Source organism: Phyllobates terribilis, unplaced genomic scaffold (genome assembly GCF_046119375.1).
Source record: "Phyllobates terribilis strain yellow unplaced genomic scaffold, ASM4611937v1 Scaffold_1__5_contigs__length_1240528914, whole genome shotgun sequence".
In the NCBI taxonomy this organism is placed as follows: domain Eukaryota; kingdom Metazoa; phylum Chordata; class Amphibia; order Anura; family Dendrobatidae; genus Phyllobates; species Phyllobates terribilis.
The window spans coordinates 710,389,572-710,406,779 of record NW_027362761.1 but is presented as its reverse complement, the minus strand read 5'-3'; the positions used below and the strand labels follow the sequence as shown (position 1 = coordinate 710,406,779).

Here is a 17,208-nt window from a genome sequence, read left to right as displayed (position 1 = left end):
TGAGACCACATTGAGTTGAAGTACGATGCATTGCGGTGGATTGCAGCTGTCATGCACCAACTCTGCTGCTGGACCACTGCGCAGCAGATCTGGGATTTCGTAAGAAAACTAGTATATTTTGTCTATAAGTAAAAAGGAAAAAAAAAACCTTGGTTTTCCTGTTAATGAGCAGTTCTGCTTCAAACTGATAATTAACATCAGAGTATGTCTAGCCAAGCAATTATGTAAATTGCCATTTGCAAATATGGCATTGTAGAAGGGTGGCTTCTCTTCACTGTTTACAAGCAGACATTATAATGTCATCTCATGCTACGAGCAAACTGTGGACATAATCACTACAGATTTCCATGCATGTTTCATGAAACGCTCTCACCATTCCACTAAACCTGAAATGATCTTAAAGTGTTTTTCTATCTTCTGGGACCTCATTGACATGTCAGAAGCTGATTAATTAGGTGGGACTCCCACCAAACATTAGAGCAAACAGTGAAACCATGTTGAGATCTTTGCCCCTTCAGCTTTTACTTAAAAATTTTCTCTATGGCCAAGTTATGTTAGTAGCAGTTTTATTCACATGAGTGAAACTATATCAGCAATGAAGTCAATGAATTTGCTGTCCACATAGCTTGGCAATACAGAAAACTCTGAGCAGAAAAGACATGGTACTTGTCATCATTTTAATGATCAGTGAGGTACAAGTTCCTCGAACCCCATCAAAGCCATCTAATGACACCACACCAGAGGGCCGTGTAGATATATTCTTCCACTCTCACCTTCATGTCAGATGTGTCATGTTCTAGGCGGCTCAGTTGGCTGCTGTTATCCTGCAGCTCTCTCCTCAGGTGGGAATTCTCCTTCTTCAGGTCCTCTACCTGGCGGACTAGCTGATCATATGAGGCTGGAGAGCCAGTTAATCCAATTCTTGCACACACCTACACAAATCATAAAGAACACACAAGTTTTTATATGTTGACTGTGAAAGGCCAATGCTAAAAGTACACACACAAAAATGATTCTCTTTTTCTGTATCTACTCCTGGCAGAAATCACTCCCTATTCCCTGCCTATCAGGGAAGGCAGGTCACTGACACGTGACCAGACACAACAGTCAGGCGGACAGGAAATAGGTAGTGAGGGCAGGAGAGCTGCAAGTGCAATGCCCCTCCCCAAAGCACTTGCAGCTTGTCTGCATACGATTTTAAATTTTGGATTTCTCAGAAACTTCACAACAGATTTCTACAATCAAGGCGTGGATCTAATCAGCATGAAAACGCCTGCACATACAGTACATGCCATTAGTTTGAGGTATAAAATCCTCATGACAGGTTCCCTTTAAAATACTCGATCGCAGATATCAGGCTCATTATAGTCTATAAACATACATCTCAAACGTTATGTGAACATCATTTATTAAATATTTTAAGAAATATAGTTTTCATTATCTAGAGTCTTAATGGCTGTGAAGACAAATCCTCACAATCCTTTGGCAATGAATGTGTTAAGCACTGCGGGTCTCTGCCAGCTTAGGAATTAATCAGTTCTGTAGCGCTACGGCTGTGATGTCACCGTCTGTGGATACAGAACTCAAATCGACCCCATTTATGTAAATTGTGGATGAAGGCCACCAATCACAGCACCCGGCTACATAGAAAATATCATGGCAACAACCAATCCCAACCTCGTGATGTGATCTCCAGCAGGAGATGAGGTGCACAGCAGCATTTTATGTGTTGTTTCCTAGCGACACACTTTAACCCCTTCAGGACCCAGCCTATTTTAACCCTAAAGACCTTGGCATTTTTGTCAATTCTGACCAGTGTCCCTTTACGAAGTAAAAACTCTGGAACACTTCAACGGATCCTAGCGATTCTGAGATTGTTTTTTCGTGACATATTGGGCTTCATGTTAGTATTAAATTTAGGTCGATAATATTTGCGTTTATTTGTGAAAAAATCAAAAATATGGAAAAAATTTTGAAAATTTTGCAATTTTCAAATTTTGAATTTTTATTCTGCTAAACTAGAGAGTGATGTGACACAAAATAGTTAATAAATAACATTTCCCACATGTCTACTTTACATCAGCACAATTTTGGAAAAAAAAAAAAATTTTTGGTAGGAAGTTAGAAGGGTTCAAAGTTCATCAGCAAATTTTCTTTTTTCCAGCAAAATTTGCAAAGCCATTTTTTTTAGTGACCACATCACATTTGAAGTCCCTTTGAGGGGTGTACATGACAGAAAACACCCAAAAGTGACACCATTCCAAAAACTGCACCCCTCAAGCTACTCAAAACTACATTCAAGAAGATTATTAACCCTTCAGGTGCATCACAGGAACTAAAGCCACATGGAAGAAAAAAATGAACATTTTTATTTTTCTAACAAAAATTTTCTTTTAGCCTAAATTTTTAAATTTTCACATGGGTAACAGGATAAAATGCATCCTAAAATTTGTTGGTCAATTTCTCCTGAGTACACTGATACCTCATATGTGGTCATAAACCACTGTTTGGGCACACGGCAGGGCTCAGAAGGGAAGGAGCGCCATTTTACTTTTTGAATGGAAAATTAGCTCCAAAAGTCAAATTGCGCTCCTTCTCTTCTGAGCCCTGCCATGCGCCCAAACAGTGGTTTATGACCACATATGAGGTATCAGTGTACTCAGGAGAAATTGACCAACACATTTTAGGATGCATTTTATCCTGTTACCCATGTGAAAATTAAAAAATTTAGGCTAAAAGAAAATTTTTGTGAAAAAAAAAGTACTTTTTTGTTTTCACAGATCATTTTGTGAAGCACCTGGGGGTTCCAAGTGCTCACTATGCATCTAGATAGGTGCCTTGGGGGGTCTAGTTTCCAAAATGGGGTCACTTGTGGGGGAGCTCCACTTTTTAGGCACATTAGGGGCTCTCCAAACGCAACATGGTGTCCGCTAACAATTTGAGCCGATTTTCCATTCAATTTGTTTGCGGACACCATGTCCCGTTTGGAGAGCCGCTGTGTGCCCAAACATTGGAGCTCACCTACAAGTGACCCCATTTTGGAAACTATACCCCCCAAGGCACCTATCTAGATGCATAGTGAGCACTTGGAACCCCCAGATCCTTCACAAATTAATCCGTAAAAATCAAAAAAGTGTTTTTTTTCCACTTTTTCATTTTTATGAATCAATTTGTGAAGCACCTGGGGGTTCCAAGTGCTCACTATGCATCTAGATAGGTGCCTTGGGGGGTCTAGTTTCCAAAATGGGGTCACTTGTGGGGGAGCTCCAATGTTTGGGCACACAGCGGCTCTCCAAAAGCAACATGGTGTCCGCTAACAAATTGTCGACTTAAATTGTTAGAAGACACCATGTTGCGTTTGGAGAGCCGCTGTGTGCCCAAACATTGGAGCTCCCCCACAAGTGACCCCATTTTGGAAACTAGACCCCCCAAGGCACTTACCTAGATGCATAGTGAGCACTTGAAACCCCCAGGTCCTTCACAAATTAATCCGTAAAAATAAAAAAGTGGTTTTTTTTCCACTTTTTCATTTTTATGAATCAATTTGTGAAGCACCTGGGGGTTCCAAGTGCTCACTATGCATCTAGATAGGTGCCTTGGGGGGTCTAGTTTCCAAAATGGGGTCATTTGTGGGGGAGCTCCAATGTTTGGGCACACAGCGGCTCTCCAAATGCAACATGGTGTCCGCTAACAAATTGTCGGCTCAAATTGTTAGAAGACACCATGTTGCGTTTGGAGAGCCGCTGTGTGCCCAAACATTGGAGCTCCCCCACAAGTGACCCCATTTTGGAAACTAGACCCCCCAAGGCACCTATCTAGATGCATAGTGAGCACTTGGGACCCCCAGGTCCTTAGGAAATTAATCCATAAAAATAAAAAAGTGTTTTTTTTTTCACTTTTTCATTTTTATCAATCAATTTGTGAAGCACCTGGGGGTTCCAAGTGCTCACTATGCATCTATATAGGTGCCTTGGGGGGTCTAGTTTCCAAAATGGGGTCACTTGTTGGTGAGCTCCAATGTTTGGGCACACAGGGACTCTCCAAACGCAAAGGGTTCCAATTTGTTAGCGGACACCATTGTGTAGTGCATGTCAGGTTGGTGTGCGGTGTGGTATATTGTAGTGCATACACCACACACACACACACACACAATCTCATACACTACAACACACACACACCAACCTGACATAGCCTCCTCAGCTGAGTACGCCCTAGACTGGGATGAGCGGGACGGGCGGGACATTTTGTGTGCTTTGTGCGTGTGTAAAAAAAAAAAAAAAAATCAAAACTTTATTATAGTGTGAGTGTACGTGTGTGTGCTTGGTGTAACCTTCTGCAGTCGACGTGTGGGGGCGGTCAGGCGTAGGGGCCGGTCAGGCGTAGGGGGCGGTCAGGCGTAGGGGGCGGTCAGGCGTAGGGGGGGGTCAGGCGTAGGGGGCGGTCAGGCGTAGGGGGGGTCAGGCGTAGGGGCGGTCAGGCGTAGGGGGCGGTCAGGCGTAGGGGGCGGTCAGACGTAGGGGGCAATACTTACCGCTGATCAGCGGTGGCGGCGGCAGACGCGATCCACAGGGTCCGCAGCAGGGGGTCCACAGCAGGGGGTCCACAGCAGGGGGTCCACAGCAGACGATCTAGGGTTGGGAAGGTGCTGGGAGGTTTCAGCCATCCCTCCATATCTGATTGGGGCTAGTATCCATGTGACGCTAGCCCCCCAATCAGATCTGGGGGGAGGGGGGAACAGAGGTGACACTCCCCCCAGCCAATGGCTGATGCTGTAAGCATCAGGCAATGCCCAGATTTAAATATTACACCAATTTTCATTGGTGAAATATTTAATTCATACCGATTGGCAGTTTCACTAAAAGTGAAAATGAAACAGCCAATCGGAGGGGTCCCAGGCACGGGGGGGTTAATCCACCCCCCGGGGGGTCGACTTCAGGATGTCCAGTTGCAGTAGCAACTGTGACACCTGAGCGACCCCGCTCGCAGGCGCTGCAGGGGCTCTTTCCCTCCATGTCACAGACGCTGTGACATGGGTCGGGAACGAACTGTTTTCCATGTCACAAACGGTGTGACACGGGTCGGGAAGGGGTTAAGAAATAACATGGCTACTCCTTGTGCAGGAATGTAAGATTTTCTTGGGTTTTAAATCACGTCATATATATTTCTACAAACAGAAGAGAAACACTTTGTCCTTCCATTCCAGAAAAGATAAGTCTCTGAAAAAGACAAGTGTCTATTGCTGTAACACTGATGGCTCTGGCAGCGGGCATTGTATTGATGCCAGACACATAGCGTCACCACCCAAGATAATCAGTCCAAACAATATACAGCCCATTAATGCAGCCGTATGGGAGGCATCTCATTTCTGTACTCAATCTTGGGGGTCTAGTGATTTACAAAGATCTAAAAACGAATACAGCACTGTGATAAGAAAGTAAATAACGTTATAATTAGTAACACAACAATAAATGGTATATTACATAACCTTTATCTCATAAATACCAGGTACAACAGGTCTAATTATACATAATGCACAATATAGTCATTTCTATGTCACGACTAACTACTAAATAGCCATAAAGGAGGTTCCTCTCTCCTGAATTGCCATACTAGCAGTCCTCTTTGTGGCTGCATTGACGGTGCCCTGGCTAGATACATAATCACAAGTGAGCTCGGGCAGCATCCAGCACATGAGCAGGAGTAGCCAGTACAACTCTCTTGACTGTGCATGCGCTAGGTACCGATTGAGCTGCCATGTGATAATGTATCTGTAGCGCCCCGAGGGCTCGGCCGCTACAGGGGTATTGCACCTCAAACCAGAGGTGTGATATTCCACTCCCGGGTAAGGATGGAGTATGGACCAGGGCTCAGTTAGCTGCATACAGCACACACACCCCATTTCCGAGGGACAGTTCAACGGTGCTCCCATTAGACAGAAATGCAGGCACGACCGACTATGTCCCTGGCTGGAGTGGGGAGGGGAAAGTACACCCAGTGGTGTAGGAGCAGATAGGGGTGGGTCACTGGGCATAGGTAGGAGCCCATTGGTTGCTAGTCACCTGGGCTCATGGTCAGAGGGAGGTATAAAAGGTGGGCACCATCTTAGCTCTGGGAGAAGTGAAGTTCAGTCTGTTCAGTCAGTGAGAGGAGAAGACGGAGTAGAGGCTCTGTAGGAGCTCCACTCAGGAGCGGGCCTAGAGAGAGGCCAAGGAAGAGAGAGAGAGGAGGTGAAAGGGAGCTGTGATTAAGTCTCATCCCAGCTCCACGAGAAAGGAACAGAAAGGAACAGAAAAGGAGAAGAAGAGACAGAGAAACAGAAGGGCTCAGGAACAAGAAGGTGGAAGGGACCCTAAGAACCCACGAGAATACAGGGTGAAGGGTCAGGCAGATTAAGGGTGCTGGATCCCAAGTTGGTGGAGGAGAAACTACCCTCAGCCAAAGACCGGAGGTCGTGATCATTTATTGGTGCGACACCTCATCAAACCTGCTAGGAAGGCACCATATAGGACAGCGGAGAACGGGGCCCACGTTTACCCGCACAAGTCCGCGGCAGCTGGACAAAAGTGGGTCACTGGTGAGGCAGGCCAGAGAAAGGAAAGAAGGGGGTCCTGTGCCATATTCCTGAGCTGCCTGGGAGTTGACCGAGCCCCTCACCTGGTGGACACAGCACGGCTCGGGCGGTCACTACGTGTACAGAGGTGACCCGGAGTACCTGAACTGTGAGTAAAAGACATTGGACTGCAGTACGTTTTCTGTGTGCTCTTTCGCTCCTCCAGCACTAACGGTACTGGGACTCCCACCACCATCACTCCCACCATCCACTACACTGCCCTGGGGTCGCACTCTTCCCGTGGGGAGTCACACCATCCCAGCTGCATACATCATCGGCCCCAGCGGTCTGCCCTGCAGCGGCGGTTCCTAATAACCGCAATCCACGGGTGGCATAGTCGGATATTATCTAAAACATCTAAAAGACTGCCACTGGTCTGACCACCCTGAGCCACGGGACCGGGTCGCCACTACTACCCCCATCGTCTCCCTATTGCCCGGTTCCGAGTGCCCCACGGCCCAGGGGGCGAGTCATATCTAGGTAAGAGGTACATCAATCAAGCCAGACAGGGGCGGCCAGCACGACTGCTTTCAGTCAAAGATTCCTAACCATATCAATGAACAAATGATCCATAAGAAGCTGCCCCCCTTAAAGTGGTTGTCCGGTCCAAACTGATAAGTCTGCAGTCACTCTGTGTGACTGAAGACTTATGAATCCCCCCAGTGCACACACTGCGCTGCGGAGATTCGCCGGTTTCAGACCCAGGACTGGACTGTATGTATTATGCATCCTCCCGGCCAGTGGGTGGGGTCTCGCTCCATACACTTGTATTGACGCGGAAGTCTAGTGGGCTTGGTCGACTAGAGGACGTGGCCTCGCTCCTTACAGGTTTGTAGAGAGCAAGGCCGTGCCCTCTGACCGGCAGTATGTATGACTTTTTTGTGAATCTTGTATATAATTTGTATACATTTTTGTGCAGTTCCTCCTAACTCTCGTGAATCTCTATGTTGCAGATGGGAGAGGGAGACCCTCCAGCCGCATGGGGATCTTGGTGTGGGTCTGGTCCTCTGAAACCATGTTATTGATGATATCTGATTGGTGTCTTCAGGAAAAGGAATGCACCTGCACAGTCCACACAGATGTTCCTTGCAAGTTTGGGTCTGTGCTTCAGCAAATGGAGTTGGGTAGTTGGATAAAAATAAACTGTTAAGACTTTGCATTTCTTCCACATCTGCCTAAAACATTTGCAAAATTATATGTAATATGACAATATGAGCATGAATAAAAAATAAAGCATTGTACAAAAGTGGAGATCTTATGCTGAAACCCAATTTAAAACTGTGATTAGCCAAGAAAAATATAATTTATCTGTTTTAAGAACGTGAGAACAAGACTGACACTCGCAAATGGAGACAGAAAATAAATATAATAAAAATGAACAGATATACTAAGTATATAACAGCTAGAATAGAAAGATCACAAATAAGGGGGGGGGGCTACTTTCAGCAATGCAAGCAGATAGCTCACACAGAACGTAAAAAAATCATTAGACAGATAGAATTAAGATAATGAATGACCCTGGAGATAAATTCTGCATAACAGAAAATAAAAAGTGACACACAGGGGGCCGAGGATCTTCCCATGCCTCAGCCCACAGGCGATGCCAGTGTGACCCGCAGCTCTGCTAGTGCCTGAGGTGGACGCAGTCATGCAGGGAATCATAGAGAAATGCTGGCATGAGGCTTTGCTGAGTGACCATCTGGGGCACATGTAGACATTAATGAGTTCTTTAAATTAGCTGTTTATATGAAGAATCCCAAGGGCCTTGCATCTGTGTGTGTGCAGTGTAACATACAATTATGGAAATGGAGCACAAATGCAAACAAAGGCTCAATAGTATTTTGCTATACAGTCTTTACTGAATAGGTACCAATGTAGTCCTATGTTCTGCGCCCATTCGCGCTTTTCTGTTCACCAGTATTATTCTCCATCTGCTAACAACATGTACTGGTTGCTGAGCAGTTAATGCCTGAGTTCCCTGGGCAGCTCGGACCAGCGGAGAAAAGAGAAACAAGAAGCCCATTATAAGAACAATAAGAGAGTGACCACCCCATTCTCCACAAATCCTGCTCTTCTCACTAGCTTTACTCTGCCTGATAGATCATTAAGAATACATTTACAGATCAGCCCATTCAGGGAGAAGGGGAAAAAATCATAAAAATGGAAACAGCAAAATGGGTGAATGTTTCAGCACTCTGGACAGATCCTGCAATATTAGGAATATTTAATATCAGGAAAAGGACGCTCCTTCAGGGGCTGTTGAGATATATAATGACGACTGTATCTATATAATCAGACAGCCATATACATAATATTCCTAAATGGCCTGAAGGCTGAGTAAGACTCGTCACATGTATTATTAAGCAATTTTATAAAAAAAGAAGTGAACTAAATAATACCAAAACATCAAGCATCCATTTCATGTCCAACTACTGTTAAACAAAGACATGACGTAATGCATCAAACCCCAGCGGGCAAATAACAAAATTGCATTCCTGAGGAGTCAAAGGGTCATGAGAGAAGGGGCACAATACTGTCACTATAAGGTCCTCGGATTGCAATCATCACTGAGGGGCAAGTCTGTGCCAAATGCACACTTCACACATTCAGCACCAATATATTGATTTCCATTGAAAGAAGCTAATCTTGTGGAATCCCTATGGAAAGATAAAGCTTAATGTGTTATATGCAAATAGCTGGTAAATCAGCTCTGAACTGACAGAACAAATATTTTATGTTGCATACTACACTGCACCTCAGCCCAGCACATCCTCTGCATATAACTCTGCAGCTATTTTTCTTATTGCTCTTTCACAGTGTTTTCCTCACTGTGGGATATTGGTGTAAATGCAGACTGTGCAGTAGATGTCTTTAAGTAAACACAATACCAGTGCCAACTATGAATTGAAATATTGGTAAGCAAACTATTGTCAAAGAAATTCAACATTTCTCATCTTATCTCTCCCCTAGAATGAACAGCCAATAGGATATACTGCTGTCTGTAAATCAACCACTAGTGGTTATATGTAGTATATGTTACTATATATGTTATATATATACTGTATATTTATACAGTGGGGAAAATAAGTATTTGATACACTGCCGATTTTGCAAGTTTTCCCACCTACAAAGAATGGAGAGGTCTGTAATTTTTATCGTAGGTACACTTCACCTGTGAGAGACAGAATCTATAAATAAATAACAGAAAATCACATTGTATGATTTTTAAATAATTAAATTGCATTTTATTGCATAAAATAAGTATTTGATCATCTACCAACCAGCAAGAATTCTGCCTCTCACAGGCCTGTTAGTTTTTCTTTAAGAAGCCCTCCTACTCTGCACTCATTACCTGTATTAATTGCACCTGTTTGAACTCGTTAACTGTATAAAATACATCTGTCCACATAATCAATCACACTCCAACTTCTCCACCATCGCCAAGACCAAAGATCTGTCTAAGGACACCAGGGACAAAATTGTAGACCCGCACAAGGCTGGGATGGGTTACAGGACAATAGGCAAGCAGTTTGGTGAGAAGGCAACAACTGTTGGCACAATTATTAGAAAATGGAAGAAACTCAAGATGACTGTCAATCTTCCTCGGTCAGGGGCTCCATGCAAGATCTTGCCTTGCGGGGTAAGGATGATTCTGAGAAAGGTCAGGAATCAGCCCAGAACTACATGGGAGGACCTGGTCAATGACCTGAAAAGAGCTGGGACTACACCATCATAGATTAAAATCCTGGAAGGCACGCAAGGTCCCCCTGCTCACGCCAGCACGTCCAATCCCATTTGAAGTTCACCAATGACCATCTGGATGATCCAGAGGAGTCATGGGAGGAGGTCATGTGATCAGATGAGACAAAAATAGGGCTTTTTGATATCACCTCCAGTCACCGTGTTTGGAGGAAGAAGAAGGATGAGTACAACCCCAAGAACTCCATTCCAACCGGGAAGCATGGTGGGGGAAATATCATACTTTGGGGGTGCTTTTCTGCAAAGGGGACAGGACAACTGCACCGTATTGAAGGGAGGATGGTTGGGGTCATCTATTGTGATTTTTTGTCCAACAACCCCCTTCCCTCAGTAAGAGCATTGAAGATGGGTCGTGGCTGGGTCTTCCAGCATGACAATGACCTGAAACACACAGCCAGGGCAACTAAGGAGTGGCTCTGTAAGAAGTATTTCAAAGTCTGTGCAGTGGCCTAGCCAGTCTCCAGACCTGAACCCAATAGAAAATATTTGGAGGGAGCTGAAACTCAATGTTGACTGCCCCGAAACCTGAAAGATCTGTAGAAGATCTGTATGGAGGAGTGGGCCAAAATCCCTGCTGCAGTGTGTGCAAATTTGGTCAAGAACTACAGGAAACGTCTGACCTCTGTAATTGCAAACAAAGATTCCTATACCAAATATTAAGTTTTGTTTTTCTATTGTATCAGATATTTATTTTATGCAATAAAATGCAAATTAATTATGTAAAAATCATACAATGTGATTTTCTGGATTTTTTTTAAGCTTCTGTCTCTCACAGTTTAAGTGTACCTGCAATAAAAATTACAGACCTCTCCATTCTTTGTAGGTAGGAAAATCGTGGCTAACATGTAACCTCAGAATAAAAAACCTTTAATCAGAAAAATCTCTTTAAAAAGCGGACCAACATACATATTATTGTGAAAAAACACACACTAGAGGTACTGGACTCTATTGGTTTATCCCACAGAGCCCTACTGGCAAAAAGAAGGGGGTATCTCACATATCTAGTATACCATTCATCAAAATCAAGTAATCCATTCCTTTATATATGTAGAAATGATTAAATAGAATCATATAGCGAGTCTTTCAGTACTTCACAAGGATAAGTGCAACCCAGTGAACTAAGTGATTGTAGTGCATAATTAAAACAAACAAGTAGGATCACTCTTCCATAGACCTCTACACTGAATATACCACTGACCAGGTAGAAAAATCGCCAGTGTATCAAATACTTATTTTCCCCACTATATATACACTGCTCCAAAAAATAAAGGGAACACTCAAATAACACATCCTAGATCTGAATGAATGAAATATTTTCATTGAATTCTTTGTTCTGTACAAAGTTGAATGTGCTGACAACAAAATCACACAAAAATCATCAATGGAAATCAAATTTATTAACCAATGGAGGCCTGGATTTGGAGTCACGCCCAAAATTAAAGTGGAAAAACACACTACAGGCTGATCCAACTTTGATGTAATGTCCTTAAAACAAGTCAAAATGAGGCTCAGTATTGTGTGTGACCTCCACGTGCCTGTATGACCTCCCTACAACGCCTGGGCATGCTCCTGATGAGGTTGCGGATGGTCTCCTGTGGGATCTCCTCCCAGACCTGGACTAAAGCATCCGCCAACTCCTGGACAGTCTGTGGTGCAATGTGACGTTGGTGGATGGAGCGAGACATGATGTCCCAGATGTGCTCAATCGGATTCAGGTCTGGGGAACGGGCGGGCCAGTCCATAGCTTCAATGCCTTCATCTTGCAGGAACTGCTGACACACTCCAGCCACATGAGGTCTGGCATTGTCCTGCATTAGGAGAAACCCAGGGCCAGCCGCACCAGCATATGGTCTCACAAGGGGTCTGAGGATCTCATCTTGGTACCTAATGGCAGTCAGGCTACCTCTGGCGAGTACATTGGAGGGCTGTGCGGCCCTCCAAAGAAATGCCACCCCACACCATTACTGACCCACTGCCAAACCGGTCATGCTGAAGGATATTGTAGGCAGCATATCGCTCTCCACGGCATCTCCAGACTCTGTTACGTCTGTCACATGTGCTCAGTGTGAACCTGCTTTCTGTGAAGAGCACAGGGTGCCAGTGGCGACTTTGCCAATCCTGGTGTTCTGTGGCAAATGCCAAGCGTCCTGCACGGTGTTGGGCTGTGAGCACAACCCCCATCTGTGGACGTCGGGCCCTCATACCACCCTCATGGAGTCGGTTTCTAACCGTTTGTGCAGACACATGCACATTTGTGGCCTGCTGGAGGTCATTTTGCAGGGCTCTGGCAGTGCTCCTCCTGTTCCTCCTTGCACAAAGGCGTTGGTAGCGGTCCTGCTGCTGGGTTGTTGCCCTCCTACGGCCCCCTCCATGTCTCCTGGTGTACTGGCCTGTCTCCTGGTAGCGCCTCCAGCCTCTGGACACTACGCTGACAGACACAGCAAACCTTCTTGCCACAGCTCGCATTGATGTGCCATCCTGGATGAGCTGCACTACCTGAGCAACTTCTGTGGGTTGTAGAGTCCGTCTCATGCTACCACGAGTGTGAAAGCACAACCAACATCCAAAAGTGGTCCAAAACATCAGCCATAAAACATTGGTACTGAGATGTGGTCTGTGGTCCCCACCTGCAGAACCACTCCTTTATTGAGGGTGTCTTTATAATTGGCAATAATTTCCATCTATTGTCTATTCCATTTGCACAACAGCATGTGAAATTGATTGTCAATCAGTGTTGCTTCCTAAGTGGACAGTTTGATTTCACAGAAGTTTGATTTACTTGGAGTTATATTCTGTTGTTTAAGTGTTCCCTTTATTTTTTTGAGCAGTGTATATACTGTATACAGTACAGACCAAACGTTTGGACACACCTTCTCATTTAAAGATTTTTCTGTATTTTCATGACTATGAAAATTGTACATTCACACTGAAGGCATCAAAACTATGAATTAACACACGTGGAATTATATACTTAAGAAAAAAGTGTGAAACAACTGAAAATATGTCTTATATTCTAGGTTCTTCAAAGTAGCCACCTTTTGCTTTGATGACTGCTTTGCACACTCTTGGCATTCTCTTGATGAGCTGCAAGAGGTAGTCACCGGAAATGGTTTTCACTTCACAGGTGTGCCCTGTCAGGTTTAATAAGTGGGATTTCTTGCCTTATAAATGGGGTTGGGACCATCAATTGTGTTGTGCAGAAGTCAGGTGTATACACAGCTGATAGTCCTACTGAATAGACTGTTAGAATTTGTATTATGGCAAGAAAAAAGCAGCTAAGTAAAGAAAAATGAGTGGCCATCATTACTTTAAGAAATGAAGGTCAGTCAGTGGGAAAAATTGGGAAAACTTTGAAAGTGTCCCCAAGTGCAGTTGCAAAAACCATCAAGCACTACAAAGAAACTGGTTCACATGAGGACCGCCCCAGGAAAGGAAGACCAAGAGTCACCTCTGCTTCTGAGGATAAGTTTATCCGAGTCACCAGCCTCAGAAATCGCAGGTTAACAGCAGCTCAGATTAGAGACCTGGTCAATGCCACACAGAGTTCTAGCAGCAGACACATCTCTTCAACAACTGTTAAGAGGAGACTTTGTGCAGCAGGCCTTCATGGTAAAATAGCTGCTAGGAAACCACTGCTAAGGACAGTCAACAAGCAGAAGAGACTTGTTTGGGCTAAAGAACACAAGGAATGGACATTAGACCAATGGAAATCTGTGCTTTGGTCTGATGAGTCCAAATTTGAGATCTCTGGTTCCAACCACCATGTCTTTGTGCGACGCAGAAAAGGTGAACGGATGGACTCTACATGCCTGGTTCCCACCGTGAAGCATGGAGGAGGAGGTGTGATGGTGTGGGGGTGCTTTGCTGGTGACACTGTTGGGGTTTATTCAAAATTGAAGGCATACTGAACCAGCATGGCTACCACAGCATCTTACAGCGGCATGCTATTCCATCCGGCTTGCGTTTAGTTGGACCATCATTTATTTTTCAACAGGACAATGACCCCAAACACACCTCCAGGCTGTGTAAGGGCTATTTGACCAAGAAGAAGAGTGATGGGGTGCTATGCCAGATGACCTGGCCTCCACAGTCACCAGACCTGAACCCAATCAAGATGGTTTGGGGTGAGCTGGACCGCAGAGTGAAGGCAAAAGGGCCAACAAGTGCTAAGCATCTCTGGGAACTCCTTCAAGATTGTTGGAAGACCATTTCCGGTGACTACCTCTTGAAGCTCATCATGAGAATGCCAAGAGTGTGCAAAGCAGTCATCAAAGCAAAAGGTGGCTACTTTGAACAACCTAGAATATAAGACATATTTTCAGTTGTTTCACACTTTTTTGTTAAGTATATAGTTCCACATGTGTTAATTCATAGTTTTGATGCCTTCAGTGTGAATGTACAATTTTCATAGTCATGAAAATGCAGAAAAATCTTTAAATGAGAAGGTGTGTCCAAACTTTTGGTCTGTACTGTATATAGATATATATATTGATATATAATCTCCAGCATATATATGAGCTATTGAGTTCAGTGTAGTTTGCATGTATACCGCCTTCTCAATCTATACAGCAGCCAGGGCAAATGTTATCCAGCTTTTTTGGAATGGCGTAACATTAGTTTAAAGCACACAACATAGAGAAGGAGCAAAAATTAAAACTATCTTGCCACTTATATCATCTTTTTTTCTTTGATCCCACTGAGACAAAAACTGAACTGTTCCACACACTTTCTATAAGGCTGTTTGTTTTGAAAGTATGAAGAAAATCCTGCAGAACTACAATCAAAAGCAATGTGGGAAAGTTTATCTGCTATTTACATTTATCATTCATGTTTAGATATAGTGTTTTCTTCAGGTCCACACTGTAGATTTTGGTTTCTGATTTTTATGCTTAAAAAAGAAGTGGACTTAAAAACGGGGGTGTATAAGTCCTTCCGTTATATTTGTATTTCCTTTAACAACCATTAGATTCCAATACACAAATTACCATGCGTTAAGCTGGCCAACATAGGCTCTCTAAATGGTCCTGACCCCCACCAAGAGCCGTGAAGTCTAAGGATTGTCTCTCTCTTCTGTCTAATAAAGCTTGTAAGAAGAGAAATATGGAGACCCCCCAGCCCACAAACTTCCATTATGTTACTCCATTTTGCATCTCGTAAAGAGAAGTATTCAAGTACTTCTCTTTACTGCTGACTCTTTGCCATTATTTTACATTATGCACATGACAAATACATCAATTCGTCAGCAAATCAATGAATAGCCATTGATCCGGAAAAAGAAAATGAGGCTGCAAAACAGTACACAGAATATTATATATTAAACCTCCATGCTAAGATAGGACTGCTGAAAAGATCAGCATGGATTAATCATGTAATGTGACGTAGGATATTGTCTTCATGCCATTCCAATGTTTGTGCATATATGGGATTGAAAGGATGACTCTGCAGCCGATTTGCTACAATTACCAAAATTTTGTGTAGGATGGACAGTTTTCCGATACAGGGATCAGTAATAATCTACATTATATACTTTATGTTAAGAATACTTGTCCACTGGGTTGATGATGCTCTTTCTTGTAGCTAAGCATATCATTTAGAGGCTTTTCCTACATATATCAGTCTAAATATGTACACCTAAAAAGATGCTTTTTTAAGTGTTTATTCTTAAGGATAGAGCATTGCAGAAAATTGGCGCAGCACAACAAAAGTATTGGAGACTTATGGAAGGTTAAGTTCAAGGTAGTCGTACACTAGAGGAATTGTAGTCGACGCGTATTAGAGGAATGGCGGTGCTCTGACTTTCACTGGTGCCAAGTGTTACAGGAAAACAGTCAGGGCTGTTAGATTTCAACAGTCCCTATCTTTTTGTTCTGTTTGTAAGTTTAAATTGAATTACAAAGTGAATGGGCATTCAAACCAGTAATTGTCACAAAGTAGATTGGTTTTGTGGTTGGATAGATTCTAGAGACGAGCGAGCACTAAAATGCTCGGATGCTCGTTGCTCGGGTCGAGCAAATCGTAATGCTCGGGTACTCGACCAGAGCAACAAGCCCAATGTAGGTCAATGGGAAACTTAAGCATTTTTCCGTACACATCCATACAGTGCTGAAATGACATGGGAACAGCATGGGGAAGACCCCTGTAAGCATCTCTGACTCCCAGATCACTGCCTAAAGCCCCCGTCTCACATAGCGAGATCGCTAGCGAGATCGCTGCTGTGTCACGGTTTTTGGTGACGCAACAGCGACCTCACCAGCGATGTCGCTATGTGTGACACTTTGCAATGATCAGGCCCCTGCTGTGAGGTCGCTGATCGCTGCAAAGTGTCCTGGACCATTTTTTGGTGGTTGCTCTCCCGCTGGTCAGCACACATCGCTGTGTGTGACCAGCGGGAGCAGCGATCAGGCTGGTAACTATGGTAAACATCGGGTTACTAGGGGCACACGCGCACCTAGTAACCCGTTGTTTATCATGGTTACGAGCCTGCTAAAGTGAGCGGTAACCTCCCGCTCACTGTAGCAGAGTGGTAACCATGATAAACAACGGGTTACTAGGTGCGCGTGTGCCCCTAGTAACCCGATGTTTACCATAGTTACCAGCCTGCTCCTGCTTCAGCAGGCTGGTAACCAGGAGCAGGACATCGTGGAAAGATTCTTTCCACGATGTCGCTGCTCCCCTGATCGTTGGTGAGCCTGCCTGTTTGACAGCTCACCAGCGACCACATAGCGACGCAGCAACGATCCCTGAAAGGTCGTATCGTTGTCGGGATCGTTGCAGCGTCGCTAAGTGTGACGGGGCCTTTAAACTGTGGTCATCAGACGTGATCCTATATTACTGCGGTA

The 17,208-nt window shown here is 44.2% G+C and overlaps 1 protein-coding gene across 2 annotated transcripts in view; it reads right to left on the bottom strand.

The window, feature by feature from the left end:
• Positions 1-17,208, bottom strand: part of APC2 (APC regulator of WNT signaling pathway 2) — a 97,645-nt gene that overhangs the window by 70,049 nt on the left and 10,388 nt on the right. For both annotated transcript variants that reach the window (XM_073686260.1, XM_073686261.1), the window contains exon 3: positions 774-932. In XM_073686260.1, the coding sequence (XP_073542361.1) occupies positions 774-932 (159 nt within the window). The remainder of the gene's footprint in view (positions 1-773; positions 933-17,208) is intronic.